We start from the raw sequence: 20753 nt of genomic DNA, 5'->3' as shown, positions 1-20753 counted from the left end.
AGCCTCTAATCCTTTTCGATGTAAAGTAATTACGTTTACCAGCCTAATGCTTCATTCAAATAAATGCAATAGTACCTCCAGTCATTGTGGGAGAAAATAATGCATGGCGTATGATACTAAATCAACCAATTAAATGAATACAGGTGTTATAAGGTATAGGCATTATCTTCATTATCTGTTGTATCCTTAAGCTATGATATTTACCTATCTCATCTAAATTCAAGCCTTGAGCATTGGTAGTACCAGGGAAGAACACACTACCATAGCCCTCTCTACCGATGGTCAAGTCCTCCACCAAGCATTCACCAGTTTCTTCAAAGATGTCCGCAAGCTGATCCAAAGGAGGAATACAGTAATAGCCTGGGCGTCGTAAAACGATGCCGGCTGGGTGTGGCGGTGGGGTATTTTCATCTTCTTCTTGCGCAGCGAGGAATGATGATTGGTCGAGGTCGGAGAGTAAACTTTGATCTGCTGTTTGGTTGTTGTTGTTTCTAGAAGTTCCTACACCAAGGTGGTGTATTGTGCAATTTGGGTCATCTTGTTCTTGGCTCCTATAAATAAATAAAAATCAAATTTAATATTAGTAATCAATTACATTTTGATTTTGAGGGTATTCTCTTTTATTATATAAAAACAAACTCTGTAATAAGGGAATACAACTTAGAAGTAGGCTTTAACAAAACAAGGCAAATAAATCACGTTCCATCTGATATCCTTGATAAATAAGACCACAAATATTTAGACAAATGATCCCTTTGTTGGCCCAAAATATCTGGGGATTTTTTTTTCTACATATACACACACAAAAGAAGACCTTACAGTATATGCCAAGTTGTTAAAGCTCAGGTACAGGCATGAATTTAATATCTGGTTAATTGTATATAAATCAAGTATGTGTAACAGAAATCACGATGAAAAAACATGGCAAAATTCTGCTATAAAAAAGACCTCTTTTCAGTAGTTAGGTTGTTTAACCTAATGTAATAACATGTCTGGTGACTCCCTAGAAGCTGAAAAAAGATGGTGGGTATACGGTGGATAATTGTTTTGCTATACTGTAGCATGAAAATAAAACTCTGAAGTTGAATAAAAATACCAGAAACATAAAAGTTAATTATTACCAATATTTAGTCATCAACATTTTTTACCACACCATTTCTTTTTCATAGTTTTTTAAAAATCCCTCTCTATTTACAACATTTATGTACAAAAGAAGAGATCTTACTGTGTAATGTGAACTATCCCCCCACTGAAAAGAAAGTGCTCATTTTCAACAAGCTTGTGTAACACAAATAAAAACCCAAAAATTGTTAAACACATGGGACCTTGTATGAATTCGTGGAAGCCTAACCACAGACCAAAGTCTGTTATGAGCGAGTGATTGGCCAAGCGGTTAAGACAGTGGAACCATAGTACCTTGCCATATTAACATCGGCAAGGGTTCAAGCCTCACTCGCTCCATGGTGGTAGAACGAGTCAGTCTTCTCGGATAAGGACTATAAACCGTAGGTCCAGTGTACATCTGGCTCATGTGCACTTTAAAGAACCTAGTACATCTTTCGAGATGAGTAGGCGGTTACCCTTGTGTACTAGTATGCACACAGCCACTGTCACACTCATCAAGAGAGCCCCTTGATTGTCAGTATACACTGTTTAGGGTCACCCTTTATAAATAAGGTGAAATAAAATAAACGATAGCTTATCTTGGCAAATCGAGCTCAGAGTCCTGTTGTTAGATTGCCTAGGGTAAACTAGAGCCACTTTGGATTTTCCCAGGTTTCTATCTATACATCAATGAAAATAATTACTATATGTTTTTTCTTTTAATTACGTAAAAACTATATTTACCGGTAAAGAGAACTTAAACGTGACTGATTTATAATAACCCTGGATATTTTTTACCCTGGACAACCTTGATAATTCTTGACGAATTTCAGTAACATACAATTACATCATATTATATTTATAGAATATTGAGGGGGTGATTATAATTTTGGAAGTGATATCCTCTGTATAGAAACTAATTACTATACAGTAAATCCAAATAACCAGCTAAAGACAATACACATAGTTATTTTGACAAAGAACGTTGGATATATAATAGAAAATTTGGATGTATTATATATTTTCAAATAAGAGTGAGCACAGATAGAATGAATACAATAGGCTGTTCGTGCCATGGATGACATGCTTCGTCTAACAGACAAGAAGCACCCAAGCATATCTAAAAGGGTGATATAAAGAATAGTTGTTTGCAGAAAGCGGATATCGTCCATTAGATAAAGACGTATGTCTCAACTAAAGATATTTACCACACGTTTTTCCTCCCACCCTAGACGGCGAGTGGCATTTTTGGTAAGTACTGTAAAATAATAATATATAGGCAGACTATTACATAAATCCCATACAAAAAAAGACAGTCTTTTTTTGTGGTTAATCTAAATAATTGGCAGTTTAGGAAATTACAATACAAATCAGAGGGTGGGCACTAAAACATACAAAAACTATTGAAAAAAAACTATAAATTGAAAACTACAAATCACTATGTATTTGGGTAGAGCAAGAAAACAAACTACAAGTAATTGTAAAACTGTACATAAACCCAAAGGTTGATTGTATTATTTTATTTACATAATTAATGCTTTATAAGGTATTCTTAATTCTAGTATTCTGACATGCAAACTAAAACATTAACAGAGTCTGACAGAGGTCAAAGAATTTTCACAGTTCAGTGAACAGGTGAAATAATAATAAATAATATCAGTCAACCAAGTACATCAGAGCTTTCATTTTCTCATTTCAGCTTGTAGGCTAAAACACAATGATTTGACTGACGTTTAGAAACGCATCATGGCATCCAATCCTACCTTTAAAGAGATTCCGTACCAGCATCTGGAAAATCTAATTTCCATCGCCGAAACCAACAACACTATCGTATTCAGGGCTACATACAAGAGACGTACAGTCGCCGTTAAAGACAGCCGGTTCTTCTGTCAAACAGAGCTATCACATCATGCCACCTTAAGCCACCCGAATATTGTAAAATTTATTGGTGCCATCACAAAAGAGCACAGGAATATGATAGTGATGGAGTATACGCCATCAGGAAGTTTATCTGATCGACTACAGAGTGGAGTCCAGATACCGGCACCACTTAATTATTCCTGGTCAAATGATGCAGTGGCTGCCATTGAGTATCTTCATGGAAACAATATAATTCATCAAGACATCAAACCAGCTAATTTTCTCGTCTTTCCGAATGGTCTTAAAGCTTGCGACTTCGGTATTGCACGCACGTTGGAAGCAACGACAAGACCTTCGCAAGCGGGTGGAACAATGAGATACATGGCGGCAGAGAGGTTGAACAATCCACCGCTTGTCAGTAAGAAATCAGACGTATATTCTTTGATGATTGTCATCTGGGAGATCATGACAGGAACACGCCATTTTGATGGTAAAACAGACTTTGATCTGGCAAGGGAAAGACTGGTTCCAAGTCCTCCGTTATCAGTACCACAAAACTGGCCAGACACATTGAAAAACCTTGGCTTCCTATGCTGGCAGGAAGACTATCACGACCGTCCAACTATCACCCAAGTACGAGATATGCTATTTGAAGTTACAGAACAAGAAGAACGTTTCCGTGTCGTTGAAATTGCCAATATAAGAACAATGCAACAGGTACCTGGTTACGGAAACAAGCTCTTATCCATATTAACGAACCAAAATGGCAACTTCCTTCTTGTTGTCACTGCGATTTCGTATACAAAGTTTCACAAGCGAGTCAAAATACTACCAATAAATTTCTCAGGCGCGGGCTTTACTCCGAAAAAACATCTAAGCAATCGAAGCATATGCAATGCAAACTTATTCAGCCAAAATCGTACAGAAGATATTGCCGCAAAACGAAAGAAAGACGGCACAACAAAGATAATAAAGTCAAATACGAATGTTCGTTTCTACTTAACAGACAACAGCGGGTCAAAGTCTCAGCAATACGTTTCATCAATCGCAATTGATTCACAAGGCAACATATATGCCATGTGTCGGCAAAAATTACTGTCACTATTCTCAGCCAAGTTTCACCGAAAGAGAAGCGTATTAAACATTTCAGATGAACTGCCCGGGCAACCATTGAGAGAAGATAAATATGAATGGTTCTGTGTAAAATATGATCCTGACGGTACACTCCTACAAGAGTTGTTTACTTCTCCAGGATTCATTGCAAAACAGGCAAATCCAACTCTTAAAATTCACAAAGACCACATCTATGTAAACTCATGGTCATACAGGGGTGTCATAGAGAAGTACACTATTCAAGGTCAACGCGAAAGAACGCTCCATCTGACAAACATCCGGGATTTTACAATTGCTCCTTCTGGCATGATCGTAGGACTTACAGACAGAAAAGTCGTACTGTACAATGAGAATGGGAAATTCCTTGAGAAAGAATTTGATCATAACATTGCATCTGAGCCAATTGTACAACAATTTGTTGCAGTTAACGGTAGGCATGTTATTGTCGCGAACAGGCAATACATTAAAGTTTTCAAAGTACTATAGATGTCAATTGTCAAAGTTTAATGGACATGACTACTATATATAAATACTGTATATTAATCCCAGGCTCAAGTATAACTCCACCCTATATCAATCTCAAGTTTTATATCCCCAGGCCCTCCAAAAATATCAGTCATATAAGGTATGTCATATAAGGTAATTGTGTTATACTGTATGTATGGCTATATAAATGTTTGATTATTAATACAATCAATTCGTTTAATCAGAGTTATTTTAAAGTTATTCTACTTCAGTTAATGCAATAACTTTTTTTACAATGTATACAATGTATGTTTTTTTTTTGTTCAAGTAAAATTTGGAATGGCAAATTCACTGCTAGCTAGAGCGCATGATTACCCAAAAAAGCTTGCTAGAAAATTGTATAAAACAGGTTAAAGTGTAGTTTCTAACTGCACTACAGTAGTTTGATATTGTTCAACAAAAAGATTATGCGCACATTTTTAATAATTAATATTTCTTAATTTAAATGTTAATTGTTTTAATGCAATATGGAATAAAGTATATTATAATGCATTGTCCATTTCTGAATTTAAATTATAATAGTTTTAATATATATATTTGGAATTGTACATTTCTAAGCTTTTGAATTTTATATTTATCCAGAATTACACTGTGTCATTTGAACACATTTAAAAAAAAATGTAAATATCAAGTAAATAAATCGTCACAATTATTATTTTTGTTATTCCATGAAAACATATTAAGAACAGCATACATATTGTATTTGGTTATATTCTATTAAGCATCGGTGTCTTTATTCTGGTTTCCTGAAAAGAAATCGAGTTTAAGCATTGTGCAATAGGAACGCACTTACAGCACAACGGTATCTATAAATAGCTTGACATTAAACAATCAAAAGATGGTAAGTGTGTGGTGCCACAATAAACCACACGAACAATGTTGAAAAGTTCAAAATATGAAAGGTTATGATTGCATGGCTGTTAGATAGACACAATTGAAAGAATTAGTTTCAAGCATTATTATTATACTTATTGTCAACTACCTAAAGTAATTTGCTTAAAGAAACAAAACAGTTGAAATGAAACAAGTGTAAATCTAATAGTGGTGTTCGATCATGCACGATGCATCAAAATGGTAGTACAGTACAAGTTTGTTATATTTAATTATTTAAGATTCTGTATAATGTTTAATTGTACAGTCAACATTAACCAGAATATATGCTTTATCTACAATACCATCTGGTACAGTAGTAACTGTAGCCACTGTGAATTCACAAAATGATTTGTTATAGAAACAAAAAATTTATAAAATGAAACCTGTTTACAGTATCTATGGTGTCCGGATGTGTATACTATCATGGATGAGTGCAGTAGGAAAATTTGTATAACAAACAACCATGCACACTTACCATACAATCTTATGTTTAATGATGACCAGGAAGTTAAAATAACAGAATATACACTTTTGGCAGTAGCCATAGATTTACAATACAATACAAGGTTTTTAATACAAATTCTGAAATTACTTAAACCTGTAAAATGTGTACTGTATGATCCTTGAAAATAATAGAGTTGTTTTAATCAATTATTGTTCAATCAAATGGTAAAATATGTCATAGAACTGTCCTTAAAAGTAGTAAAGATGAATTATGATTCATAAAGCAAAATATTAATTCATCAATTACAATTTGAATTGAATTACAGTAGAACTTCTTCAAACAGTTAACTTAACATAAGTATACAGTGTATATGGGTGGATGGAGGTCACTTCACTTTAGGGTACAACAAAGTGTCCACTTATTAGGGGTGTATGTCACAGACTAAGGGTGTCTCAAAGGAGGGATTTATTTTATTCAAATAATGTCAAACACTGTAAATGTAAATGGGGGAATAACCTGCGACTTGCAGCCTACTGGGCTAAATTGCGCACAGGTGTGGACGACACATACCGCAACTTTCTACTCCCCTAAGGGTACCTTCCTGTCAAGTGCTGCCACTGTAACTGTAGTTTAACTATCATACAAGCACCTGTTCTACATTTTGTTTTGTATATGGCAGAAATTGAATAAAATAAATAAATAAATTAAAAGGGCAGATCATTTTTAAAATGTTGGAGGAATAAACATTGCTTAAAAAAATCACATGCAGTATCAAAAGTATATTTTTTTAATGGATTTCTAAAGATTCTATAACAATGCAACCAGCATTGTAAAAGAAACGGGCAGTGCAAACTTAGTGGTACTAAACTGACTATTGCGTGTGGTGCAGTGTGTTGGACTCCTGATCATGAGATCATGGGTTCGAATCCAACTGACGTTTGCCTCGTTCCACCCAGGTGTTCAACTGAGTACCCGGTTAGATCAATACACAACTTTGCGCTGATTATGGGAATGTGTTTCCATACGTGTTACATCCAAAAGTGATCAGGGTAATAATATGTAGAGCGCTTTCACAGCATTAGGTGCTTTATAAATCTAGAATATTATTATAATTATTATATGTATATTATGTATCAGTGGATTGTGTTGGTTGATTCACTAGTTGTATTGGGTTAGTATTGGTATAGACTATTGGAGCTGTTTCCTTCAAAGTTGCTGTAAATTCAAATTATAGCCTGCTAAATGCTAAAGTGCTTTTCTTTATTATTGGGTTATTATAAAATTAAAAACACTTACACTGGTTCCTGACTACTACTTGCTTCATGTGCTGGGCTTGTTACCAATACATCATGACCGTCTCCTATTGGACGACTGATAGAAAATAGAAAGAAAAACTTCAATTTCAATGGAAACATGTCCGTGGCAATTAGCATAAATGTCCAAAAGTTGTGAAGATTTGAAAATTTAATTAATAATGTTATAAAATATGGAAAAAGTCACAATAAAAGGTATCTTTAATTAACTAAAGAGGCAAGAATTGTAGGAAAACACAATATTTGCTGACTCCAGAAAATGTAACCTTTAAAAATGTGTTTGCAAGAAAGATTACAAACAGGGACATACTAGTGGAAAGTAAGAAAAGATTTAAAATATAAGTTAGAATTTAGACTTTAAAGTACAATACTGTAGTTGTGTCTTGTTTTCTTAAGTATTTTGGAATGATAATTTGAGGACATTTATGCCATCTCTATCAATACAAGTATACTGTACGTAATGATAGCAACCGTAAAATTACAAGTTTTTCTCCCTTCCCTTTCCATCCACTCTTCCCTCTCCCTCCACCCCTCTTTTCTCCCTCCCCTTTCCCACCTTTCTCTCTACAGTACTCTCTCTCTCCACTCTTCTTTTCTCCCTCCCATTTCCTCTCTTTCTCTCTCCACTCTTCCCTCTCCCTGCACCCCTCTTTTCTCCCTCTGCTTTCCACCTTTCTCTCTCTCCACTCTTTTTTCCTCCCTCCCATTTCCTCTCTCCACTCCTCCCTCTCCCTCTATCCTTCTTTTTCCCTCCCCTTTCCCTCTTCCTCCACCATTCTTTTCAACCTCCCCTTTCCCCCTTTCTCTCCAGTACTCCTTCTCCTTCAACCACCCTTCTTTTCTCCCTCTCTATTTGGGGAAAATTTCAGATACTTTAATTGGATTTTAGGTCAGTACATTAAAGAAATTAAAGTTATTTCTGGCTATTTCAAGCTATATTTCACTATACAATTTATTGTCATATTTTTTATGTAGGCGTAGGCGTCTTAGTACAAGCATCCGGTTCTTTTAAAGTGCTAAAAAATAAATTGTGAACAAAGCTGAAGGTGGAATAAGACAAAATATTAACAACAGCACCCATATAAATTCCCTAGACCAATGGCACCCAATTGTGGTTTTTTTTTTGTTGTGGTTTTTTTTTTGTTGTGGTTTTTAAGTATAGTTATACCACGTATACCTTAGCAATATATTGACATGGTTCACTGAACGAGTCAATACATTGTGTTAGCTATACCGAAGATACTATTCCGATACTCCATTAAAGTTCACCCATGTTGTAGAGATTTGACTGCAACATATCCTTATTTTAAAAGGTTGTACAGTAGAACCTCCATTTTACGTACGGTACGGGACCGAAAGGCGTACGTAAAACAAGGGATTCGTAAAATCTAGGTTGACCTTAAATTGACCCCCAAATACGTAGATCGTAGCTAAAAAGGCTGCCATGTTTGCCTACAGCATGCAGGTGGTCGCTAGCTTAGCTAGGCCCTTCCTAGACTAATCTAGGCCAGGCTAGCAGGTCTAGCAAGTTGTGAGGCCTAGAATAGTACAGTATATACAGGCTGTGCGATTTAGTTTAAATAAAGTGTTATAAATAAAATATCAATGTTCTTGTATTTTCTATCAATAAAAACAGTCGCTGCTGTAGGGGAATGCACATGAGTTCCTCACACAGCCATGGCTTTGTGCTTTGTTGTTGTTAAATTGCGGCCTCAATGTAAGAAAATGATGACTTAATTTGTCATTTTAAGCGTACGTAAAATTAAGGGAACGTAAAATCAGGGTACGTAAATGAAGGTTCTACTGTACTTCAATGCATGTGCAACTGGATAGCCAAGTGTCCTAAACTAAACCTAACCCTCAAAATAATGATAACAAATAAAGAGTGGTAAGTGGAAAACCGTGTAGCTTGTCCCACACTGAATCTGTCTATCCTGGGTTTCTGCTCAATCTTAACAATTTATGACTTAATATTTTATGAGATTACATTCTATTACGTATGCCAACCAAATTGAATTTCAAACAAGCTCCACATCACATGTATAAATAATTTCCCAAAGCCCTATGTATTTCTGATTTCAATATATCACATTAGCAACAGGAATTATGCAGCAAATATTGAGAGCCTCATTCACAGCTAGCATTAAATAGTTTCCCCTAAACAGTACTGTATATTATATAATAAGCTTTTCAATTCAATATCCTATTACTGCTTGTGCCACCAAAATGTCAATACCTGCTTGTATTACATTGTATAACAGAATAAAGAAAAAAAAAATTACAATACACAAAATTAGATAGAATCAGGTTAATTGCTTTGTTAAACCACACGTCCTCGCTAATGGGAACATCAGGCCGTCATTGACTGTTCAGTTGGCATATGCATTGCCTTTGAGTGGGAGATTTATTTTCTTCATATTTATCCATTTTAGGATTTATAAATAAATAAATAAAGTCAGTATAAAAATGGTCAATCCTATAATTGTAGTGTGAGTTCATGAAATCTAATAACTTAAACATGAGATCCACAATGCTAGTTTTATGTTTTTAAATACTTTATATAAGATGACTTCGATTATATTTTAATGTCATTTTTATATTTGTAATGACTGAAAAAACTGAAACCATCAAGATTACACACGATCACACTTCACAAATTAACATGTATTTTAATTATTATTATTGTTAATTTTTTGTATATAATTCAATAATGCTTATACCTTGCTGCAATAAAGAATTTGAATTGAATTGAAATCACTCATGTGACAAGGTCACTTAGTTTACAACAAAGGGCTGTCATATGGTGTGATTTTATAATATACATGTCTTCTTTACGTAATTGGTAGATGGAACTACATGGTACAGGTTGTTGTTGTTATTGTGACAATAATTATACATTCATTGAAATGTATTGCGTCAATCACAAAAGAAAATCAATATCTGATCAAATTATTACCTTGTTTGTGACATTGATGTGTCTCCACTTTGAGAAACAGATTCCGTTGGGAATAGAGGTAATGGGGAAACCAAGTCATCCTCAGATCTCCTAAAGCCAATCGAGTTAAAAGATCCCTGGGGAAAAAGAAAAACATAATATTAGATGGATATCACAAAGTTTGCCTAAAAAATAGACTTTAATATTCAAGGTATATCACTGACAAAAAGACAATTCAAATACTCAAGACATAATTTGTGGTTCTTTTAATTTTCTCTTTTAGATATTCTGCAGTTTAAATGTTTTAATAAAATTATTCACTTATGTAGGAAAAAAAACCAACAAAAATAATTATTGCACTTACAGTGCAAAAGAAACGGTTAAGTTTAATAAAAAAAAATCAGTGTCTGATAGAAATTGTTTTTTTTTTGTTTTTTCAAATTACATTTTTCAGGTAAATACTTTTTTATTTCGGTCTAGTTTTTGGTCAAAGTGAATAACTATTAAGCGACATAAAACAGCATATTCAACAAAAAATTGGTGTTTTTTTTCAATTGTTTAGGGGGACAATATATCTTTAAAGGAACAACTACATACTCCAGGAGATTTTTTCTTTATAACCAGCTTTTTCACACTTCGTCTAGGCACAAATGAATCTGATCTTATAACAGCATCTTCCTCTTCTAAGCCTTCAAACAGCTGCGACTTCGTGCTAAGACCCTGAAGCGCTTTGGGCCTGATTTTGGGGCTAGGACGAGATGACACCTGAAGCGAGATTAAATAGTATAAATGGCGCATTGTATACATTAAGTTTACTCAACATAAAGTAATTGCCCATCTTGTAGCCTACAGGCTTGAATTACATGTGTGTGTGTGAACATGCACATTAAAAAATGTTTGAGTTGCACACAGTCAGCTTACTTGGCAGTCACCATTATTTCATTTTAATGGAATAATTTCTCATTTTAGTGAAACTATACTTATTACCTATGCTTTAAATAGTAAGGAGCTTTTGAATTGAGACAACCAGCGACCGATGACCAACCAAGGTCAGGCCAATCGATATGATGTCAGTTGTCGACCGGAACCTAAAAACCATAAAACATGTGTCGAGGTGGGAAGAGAGGACACATGTCTCAATATCTCTGCATGTGCACAATGAACTAACATGACATAGTTTGGTCTTGATCAATCAAAATATTAATATATCATATATGACAGAGTATAATCTCACACAGCCTGGTCGTAAAATTCAGTCAAATTAGGGGGTGGGATTATACTTGGATTACATTCAATGGATATAGCAAAGTTTTATGTCTGAATTTAGCATAAATGATGACAACCCTAAAATGTTGGTTGAAAGTAATGGGATGTTGAAGCACATAATGTGCATAAATTACCAGCTCACATAAAGTAATAATTATACCTTATATGGTGATGAAATGAGAGCCTTTTGAGCAGCAGCACTAGTAGGCTTGAGTATCTCATCACGCTGTCCTGTCGTCTGTATCATATTGCGAAACAAAGGGTTATCACCGTACGGAGACGTGATAAGCGTCATTAATTGAACTTGTTGAACTTGTGCTGCATGGTCTGCATTTGCACTGAAAATTAAGAAAAACGATTTTAAAAACTTTAACATTTTTCCTCTAGTTTCAATTAGTATAATGATATGTAGCTAGACGAAACTGTCTTGAAACGCAAGTTAAAATTACTGGTTTACAATCAATAATATAATAATACAATATCAATATAATCCTATAGTAAAATATAATGTAAAATGTAACCCTCATTTAGGCAGTAAACTAAATTCTAGGCCTAGATCTGCAGACAGCCATAAATTTTACAATTTTTCTTACCCTCCAATTGCTGCTCCTACACCTCCAAGATTGAGTCCTCCTCCTGTATTTAGGCCACTAGAAAAACCAGCTACAAAAAAGGTAATATAATATTATTACTGCTGTATTAACGTTGTAACCATTCCAACAGTGGGTAAAAAATAAACCTTAACCCTCCTGTTATTGGCGAATTCATTTTGCTGTTGTTTTGGATTTTGAAATTTAAACAAAATAGATATTCAAGTTAAAAAAATGTCATCCTCATTTACAGTAGCGAAAAGTAAATTTTGTGTCTATATTTATGTTTCACATCTGAAATTGAGTAGAGATCTTTTATATCGGGTGTAAATTGAAATCAAATCAAATTTTAACAAAATTATTAATTAATATACTTACTTGAACCAGTATTAAAAGTCGTACCAAGGCCAGTTTGTTTGTTTAGACCACTAAAGAGTGAACCACTGGTACCAGTACTACCAAACCCAGTACCAAGACCACCACCACCAAAACCTGTGTTTGTTTTTGCACCAAACAGTCCCCCGCTTGTGGATGTGTTGGTATTAAAACCAGTGGTACCTCCTGAAAGCAAAAAATGATCTTGTTAGATGTACTACGAACTATCTGTTACAATCTCTTCATTAAATCAGAGAAAATCATTTTTTATTGTGATTTTCCGTTTGTATTGTTTATTGTATACATGGAATTTTTTAAATTCTGAAATAAAGTGATCAATCAATACTCTAATGCACCACTTCCATCCCATACCCCCAGAGTAAAACATTACTTCTATTCCCACGCCTTTAAATTTTTTTTATCACTTTTTTTTTAAATGTTTTTTGCGATACCCATATTCCTCATGAGCTTTAGGCTATGATAAATAGATTATATGGGCCTCCATCTCCGTCTTTATATGGAAATCGGCCAAGTAAGAATCAAATAAGTTCTTTTTTTTTTCAAGAAATAATTTAATTCTTTTCCGTTATATTTCCGTAATGTTAATGTAAAACATTAGGCCTAACAGGGTATTAGACTAGCTAGACTGCTTGACCTTAGTTAATGAACATTTTCATGCATGCTATAAAAACATTGATAATGATAGATGAAACAAAAAATCTAGCATTTTGCACCAACATTTTGAGAGGTTCTGACCTTAGCCTGGCCTTGAAAATAGATTTGGTTCCAATAAGGGAGGAGGAAAGGGTAGGGCACAACTAGAACCAAAAATACTAGTCTTACCAAGATTCAAACCAGTTTGTTTAGTGGGTCCAAAGAGACCTGTGGCACCGGTATTATTTCCAAAAGCAAAGCCGGTATTTGCTGTTGACGTCGTGGTTCCAAATCCAGTTTTATTTCCAAATAGTCCAGTCTATCAAAATGAACATAAAAAAACAACATTTAATTACGAAAGAATAATTAAAACTGTTACGTCAAAAAGTTGAGCAGCATTTTTTGTAAGAAATATTTATTGTTTAATATGCAACAGTCACCAGAAAAAAAAGCTACTGTGTAATGGAACCAATATAGAACATTTACCGTGTAATAGAATTAATAATTAACGCCATGATACAAAATTATCCAATCAAATGGCAAGAATACACTTAGGTGTGTTATAAAAACGTATAACTTCTTCATAAAACACACATCCTACAGCTAACTCTTTTTAATCAGTACATATCAGTAACTTCCCAAATGAATTTTCTGCAACGACTAAATGTAATTCCTAGGCTAGACATTAAATTAAAAGCATAACAATTTTTAATCAAATTTAAATAATGTTATGCATGATTGATTAGATATTTTCAACATTTTCCATAATATGCATCTCACCAACTAATAGTATGCAGAATAATATTGAAATAATCTCTTAAGCCCTGTCTACACTAGTTGTACAAAAAAGTGTGCACAATATGGTAGTGACATGCCCAGATATGGTAGTGATATGACATCAACATTTCCATATATGGGTACATCACTTCTTTTTTTTGTCACCTAAAGTTTGATAGTGTAGACAGAGCTTTAGAGAGTTGTATGAAGGATGAAAGTTTATCTGTATCCTTTGAATTTACAAAATATTTGTAAAAGAATATACGTACCGATTGTTGTTGACCAAATCCTGTGTTTTGAGTACCGAACGATCCAGTCGCACCAAAGCCAGTACCGGTATTGCCAAACAACCCAGTATTAGATGTTGCTGTTTGCTGACCAAACAAATTCTAGAAAAAAGTTTATTTTACTGTTAACGCACTGATGCAGGTATAAGCCCACTCCAAAGGTCTGTCTACACTATCAAACTAGTTTGATAAAAAAAGGGTGATGTACCCACATATGGAAGTAACATTCTTAAATATGGTAGTGATGTCCATATATGAGCACAAAAAAGTGTGTGTGGCCATATATGGATATGATGATGCCTTATCACTACCGTATTTGGATATATCACTACCATATATGGACATATCACTACCATATTTGGGCACATCACACTTTTCTTGTCAAACTAGTTTGATAGTGTAGACAGAGCTTTAAACACTGTTTGATTACTAAGCCTAATTGTTGTAGGCCTAGGTAAAGCTTGGTTCCACAAGAACGCACTGCAAGGATGTAAGCATAATACAAGTGAGTTGAATCACAAGCAAGAGTTTGGATAATCCATAGTCAAATTAAGTCTGGTTTCCATAAAATCGCTACACCGTTTCCATTGAAATCGATACACGCGCAGATGTCGCCGACGCGCATCGGGGTGGTCTCCCCGATTCATCGCAGACAAATCGGCAAAGTTCAACCATGTCCAACTTTGCTGATTTTGTCGGCGATGAATCGTATATGCGTGTACCAAAGAATATTTAGCGCCCGCGTACTAGATCCCTGATAAATTCTAGCGTTTCCATAGAATTGCTACGCTCTGTCGGCGACAGCAGTTGGCGACACGGTGTAGCGATTTTATGGAAACCAGGCTTTACTTGCATTGCGCTTACAATCTTGCATTGCATCTTAATGTAAACAAGCATTATTGGGTCTTAGAGTTGACTTTGTTTACTTCTTCAAAAATCTACTAAAGGATTTCAGATAGGTACATAAGATAGGCGCTCGTTCAACATAAGGTATGAGATGTAGCTCGCTTTACACACTTGAGTGCTAATGATGTCAATTTCACTGGACCAAGAATCTGTAACACTTTGCCAAATATCAGTAACATTTAGATAACTAATCAAAAAAACAATTAAAGATTCTTTATTTCAAACATGGATTGGAACTGGCCACCCTACCACATAACAGCTCATTACCCTACATTCAGTAATGACCTTTATTTCAACTAATGCTACGACAATATGTAAAGCATCGCTGATTAGAAGTTTTAAAGAATTGTACGCTATATAAGTGTTAATGTTAATGGCCATAATTGACCAAACCTACCTTGGCCGGTTGTCCGAATGTTCCTGTAGTTGCACCAGTAGCAGCGGCGCCACCAAATGGTGTTGTTGTACCTGTTGATGTACCACCAAAAAATGACTTGCTCTGTCCACCAAAGAGACTGCTTCCTGGCTGTGATGTGGATGTCTGACCAAACGTACTCAGCCCTGTATTTGTACTTCCAAAAGCTAAAATTAAACAAATCAAAATGTATATATAAATAGTATTTGTTTGTATAAACATTTTAAAATTTTTATAATTGTAATATTTTTCTATTGTTTATTATGTAGTTTTTCCTGTACTCCAAAGATGTAGACAAGTAAATTTATAGGCTTATTTGAATTTCTATATAATATAAATAAATAATTGCGAAACTTTAATATGAAAAATAATCATAATAATTTAGTATATTTTTACAATCTCCTTTTTTCGTTTTTTTTATATGCTCCCGTTCATATGTAATTAAGTTTGTTTGCTTGCTTTTTAAATTGTGTTCTTCTTCGTTTTATATTTGTAAATCACAGGTTTGCCCGCTGGGATTGTTGTGATTTTTTTTTACCGAATAAATAAAATAAATATTATTATTATTATATATATATAATTATGAAATTGATAGGAACTACAACTATCGGTACACTTTTAAGGCCATAAGGTCAGGTGGTAGAACAAGTCCTCTTGGATAAGGATTCAACCTTATTTATAGAGGGTGACCTTAAACAGCCCTCATGATGACTTATGATAACTGTCTGTGTGTGACAGTGTGTATACTAGAACACTGGGGTAACCTACTCGTCTCGAAAGATGTACTAGGTTCTTTAAAGTGCACATGAGCTAGATGTGTACACTGGACCTACGCTTTATAGTTCTTATCCACGAAGACTCGTTCTACCACCAGCGAAACCTTGCCTGTTATGGCTTGGTATTACGGTTCCACTATTACAGCCAACGAGAAGATGATAACATCATCTTGGATTCGTTCGCTTGATATGAAACACTGATGACAGTAAAATGTTAAAACTTACATCCAAAACTTCCAGGTTTGTTTGCGGAGCCAAAGCCGAAACCAGCACTTGAAGTTGATGGCTGGCTAAACAATCCTTTGTCGGTTGTGGTGGTACCTAAGCCGCCTCCTGTAGAACCCTTGCGGTTAGCTGCATAATCTTCAGATCGTAACTCCTACGAAAAGAAAAAACGTTGAGTAAAACTGGATGAAATGGGCATTCGGTTCTGTTTATATGTATGCAAAGCTTTTTCAAACTTTCCTAAAGGATTGGGCATCATATCTATACCTTCCAAGTCTCTCAACAACCACAGGAATTTCCTGATATTTCAAATGATCCTTCATCTCCCAATACAGTTCCAACTTGGTGTACATATACAAAAATACTGATAAATTTAGGCTCTACTAACAAGATGACCCTTTTGGTTAACTAACACAATACATACAGTCGACCTTCTCATTTACATACTTCTCAATTACGAACCTTCTATTTTACAAACGCTGTTCGAACGATGACGTCATCAGCAATATAATAAAACTTTTACGTACCTACGAATTTATTATCTTCTTAATTTATTAAACTATCCCAAAACAATTACTTTATAACTAAAGCAAAGCTTATTAAAAACGATCCACGATTTATTTCTAGTTTAAAAGTTGTCTAGGCCGTTTAGCTAGTCCTAGGCCGTTTAGCTAGTCTTAGGCCGTTTAGCTAAGCCTAGGCCGTTTAGTCTAGGCCTAAGCTAGTTAGTGGTCAGGACATCATCATCCCCACTGCTGGAGTGCATGGAGAGCACCCTGCACATGTTTTGAAAAAAACCAAAGGTTGATCGCGAACTGCAAAAAGGCTAGCTACGATGACCATACTATAAATTTAGTTTGGTTTGAGCATGTTTTTACGATATAAAAAAACACTTGACCCTTATCTATAAATATTTTAAAACTTTGTTGTCAGTTGTCGTGTAGCCATTTTTCTGGGAATTCCATTTTACTTGCTGTCCACACCACACATACAGTACATAGTAGCTTAAAAATGTAAATATTTGCGGTCCACAACGGATTTGATATTATTACTTCAAGAACAATTTCGTAAATTACAGTTTGTATCAAAATATGCAATAATAAAAAGTAAACGATGGAATTTTGGTACAGAGAATGTGTGTAACATAACAAAAAGCAGAAATACCAATCTTTTTGGCAGTTAAGGTGTTAATTTACATGTTAATAATGTTAAATTTAATTGTTTTATACTGTATTTTTAATACTGTTGGATCTTTTACTGTACTATGCACAGTAAGTTTTACATAGGGCATTTGTTTGGACATGTCACTGATTTTAATAGAGGGCGCTTTTTTCCGAACCTTCTCATTTACGAACTTTTTCATTTACGAACGCCTCTCAGACCAAGGGGTACGTAAATGAGAAGGTCGACTGTATCAGCATAATGCCATGCTTTTGACAGTCAGGCATGCCCATTTCGTACTATAGATTCTGAAGACAGAGATTTGTTTAAATAGCACCCTCTTTGTTTGGATGTATTTTGTAAAAATTATAGCACCCTCTATGGGTTGGCTATGATTTATAAAAAGTCTCCAAATATTTCATTTTTCCATGTTGGGATGATGTTGGTAGACGCTGCACTAGGACGGCCTAATCCAAAGTTTCTCATTTTTCCAGTGGAGTACTCTAATTTCTATCTACTATAGCAAGCACAAACCTCAAATGATTTAGCTTCGTATTCCTTCATGGCTGTTATAACTTGATGCCTTGTTTGTATTGTAGTGGATTGTCCACTTTTCATCATTGTATCTGTACCATTAGTGGCCTACAGAAAAACAAAACATACAGTCAAGTAATTCATTTTTAACCCATCATTATTGCAAAATTAGCAAACACTGCATAACCATTACAATGTTAGCTGCATTTGATTTGCAATAGGGATTATCACACCACCACCTTACTGGCAGCTAATTATTTTTGTCAGTAAAAATTGCATGCATGAGAGAATTTAGTGGCTTGGTGGTGGTTATGATGCTTGGTCCTGGGTTCAAGTCCTGTCATATGTCAGGATTTTTTCTAATGACAAATTATAACTCCACTCCCAAAGACTTGCAATAAGACTTTGTTTAAAAAAAAATATTAGTATCTACATCATGCCTTTTTTGGTGTAAAAATAAATGTGATTGACAAGCCCTGTATTTCAAGTGATGCTATGCTATGGTAATCATGAGAATATATTTTATATTATACTGGGATTATTCAGTGGCATTTGGTACTTGGGTATATTTTGTATCAATGTGATACTGATAGAAATGAATGCAATATTATGAATCTAAGTCAAAATTTGTCTTAAGCCGAGATATTGTGATTGACGCAGCAAACGGAATGAATGACAAATTTCAATCGAAACCGGACGACGAGAAAACCCTAACGAAGAAAACTATTCACACCCCGAAAGGAGAAAGAAATTTGCAGTTCTTTGAAACGATGAGTAACTCGACGAATGGAATAAACAATTAAGGGGAAAAATGTGCAAGGGTAATTTTTAGTTTCCCTGTAGCGGAATGGGCAGGCTTTGAACTGTTAAATATTATATAGGTTGCAAAGTCCCTCAGGAAAACCCCACAAAATAACAGTTCCTGCCTTGAATGTTTGACCAATCAGACTAGACTTAAAACACATGTTTTCAACTACAACATCCATCAATAGGCTATCTGCTGTCACACATGTTTTAAGTTGTGCATAGTAAGAAATCTGACACGATCCACGAGTATGAATGAGCACGGGGTCAGACTAACATGTCAATCACATGCGTATTGCGCTAAAATGCCTTAGTCCAAATTAATGCATTGTAAGCAATTGTATTTTACTTTTTAACTACCTATGTACTCATTGAGGACAATCACAGTAGCTTGTACTATTCATATCATTGAAAAATTCCAAAATAATGTATCTCTTGCGAACTAGTAATAATTATAATGCTTTTGTTTTGTTTGTTATTTTATATAATATATTGTATATTTCCTTTTTAGTATTAGCTGTTTTATAGTTGTTTAGTTATTTTAGGTCTTCAACCCTGTACAAGCTTTTAGCTTTTTGTTGTTGATCCTCTTCATCTTTTATACATTTTATCTTTGACATGTTTTATAATTATTTTAATTGATGAATAAAATGAATGAAATGAAATTTTGTCTTTCATAACATTTTTTCAACATTATCATTGTATACTAACTAACTAATTACTTAAAGATGTATTCCCCACCAAAACATGAAAATAAAAATTAAAATGGCCTACTTAAAGTTGGAGCATTTTATAGTTTTATTAAAGTTTTTTTAAATCATCTTCCTATACTGTGCAGAACCTTATTTGAGTATAGTCGCACATTGAACTAATTTCGTTTATATTAATAAAACAAAATAAAGGTAAAAACCTGTTTAAATATTTTTTCTTTAAATTAACATTTTTTGGCAGGTGATTAATTAGTATGCGACATTAAAATGGCCTATTCAACAAAACATTGTTCAGCGGGGACAATATATCTTTAAATATATTTATTTAGTACTTTATCTGAATCAAAGCATGTTATTTTTTAGTTCACAATAATTTAGAAAAACATAGTTTAATATGAACAACATATGTTATTGTCTCTTGAGGAACACAGCAAGAAAAACATTAGCAAAGCAAAATTCGACCAATTAGTTATTATAAACATGTCAAGTAATGTGCATTGTTCTCAATTTATCATCTAAATATGATGCATACAATAGATGTATTTATTAAATTATTCATTTAAAAATAAGATGATTGAATATAAGAAGTAAAATTTTACCCCTGTTTAAAAAAAATTTTTTTTTCAATTTTTTTTTGGTTTTTATAGAATCCTCTTTTGTATTACTATTAATGTTTTAAATTTTTATTTATCGGGGTGGGTCAACCTTAAAGTCTTCTGACTCTCCCCAGCCTGTCCAAAAGACTAAACTTTTGTACAGTATGTCCATCTCCCGTTTATGATAATGTAGTATATTATATTGCACACAATGTTTTTGTGGAAATAAATTGAGATGTAAGGGCTCTGAAACCATGTGATCACAGAATTAAATGACACACTTTACATGAATATTGATCCTTCCTATGGAGAATTGAAAATATTTTTTCTGCCATACCTACTCTTCATCTTATTTCATCTCGTACTCACTATTATTATTTGAATTACATGGCTGAGGTAAGTCTATTACAACAAATAGGTTAGCACATGACTAGTGCCTTAATTTAGCCCTGTGGCTCCATGATCTATTAATCATATAGAATTAAATAGGAATGATACACAACTAAACC

The 20753-nt window shown here is 34.2% G+C and overlaps 2 protein-coding genes across 2 annotated transcripts in view; one reads left to right on the top strand and one right to left on the bottom strand.

The window, feature by feature from the left end:
• Nucleotides 1–20753, bottom strand: part of LOC144843632 (nuclear pore complex protein Nup98-Nup96-like) — a 43060-nt gene that overhangs the window by 15000 nt on the left and 7307 nt on the right. Inside the window, exons 6-17 of the mRNA XM_078700505.1 lie at nucleotides 18135–18242; nucleotides 16440–16593; nucleotides 15421–15605; nucleotides 14100–14219; nucleotides 13243–13372; nucleotides 12403–12585; nucleotides 12028–12097; nucleotides 11595–11772; nucleotides 10766–10933; nucleotides 10190–10305; nucleotides 7217–7291; nucleotides 205–551 (exon numbers count right to left, since the gene is read on the bottom strand). Coding sequence (XP_078556631.1) covers nucleotides 205–551; nucleotides 7217–7291; nucleotides 10190–10305; nucleotides 10766–10933; nucleotides 11595–11772; nucleotides 12028–12097; nucleotides 12403–12585; nucleotides 13243–13372; nucleotides 14100–14219; nucleotides 15421–15605; nucleotides 16440–16593; nucleotides 18135–18242 — 1834 coding nt within the window. The remainder of the gene's footprint in view (nucleotides 1–204; nucleotides 552–7216; nucleotides 7292–10189; nucleotides 10306–10765; nucleotides 10934–11594; nucleotides 11773–12027; nucleotides 12098–12402; nucleotides 12586–13242; nucleotides 13373–14099; nucleotides 14220–15420; nucleotides 15606–16439; nucleotides 16594–18134; nucleotides 18243–20753) is intronic.
• On the top strand, nucleotides 2245–6642 carry LOC144843640 (uncharacterized). The gene is made up of 2 exons (XM_078700516.1): nucleotides 2245–2355; nucleotides 2804–6642. The coding sequence occupies exon 2, from the start codon at nucleotides 2851–2853 to the stop codon at nucleotides 4561–4563; it is 1713 nt and encodes a 570-aa protein (XP_078556642.1). The 5' UTR covers nucleotides 2245–2355; nucleotides 2804–2850; the 3' UTR covers nucleotides 4564–6642.

The sequence above is a fragment of the Antedon bifida genome, chromosome 5 (assembly GCF_963402885.1).
Source record: "Antedon bifida chromosome 5, ecAntBifi1.1, whole genome shotgun sequence".
In the NCBI taxonomy this organism is placed as follows: Eukaryota; Metazoa; Echinodermata; class Crinoidea; order Comatulida; family Antedonidae; genus Antedon; species Antedon bifida.
This window is presented reverse-complemented; position numbering and strand designations above follow the sequence as displayed.

Coding starts and splice junctions, on each gene's coding strand:
- LOC144843640 (XM_078700516.1), top strand. CDS start 2,851: ATGGCATCCAATCCTACCTTTAAAGAGATTCCGTACCAGCATCTGGAA.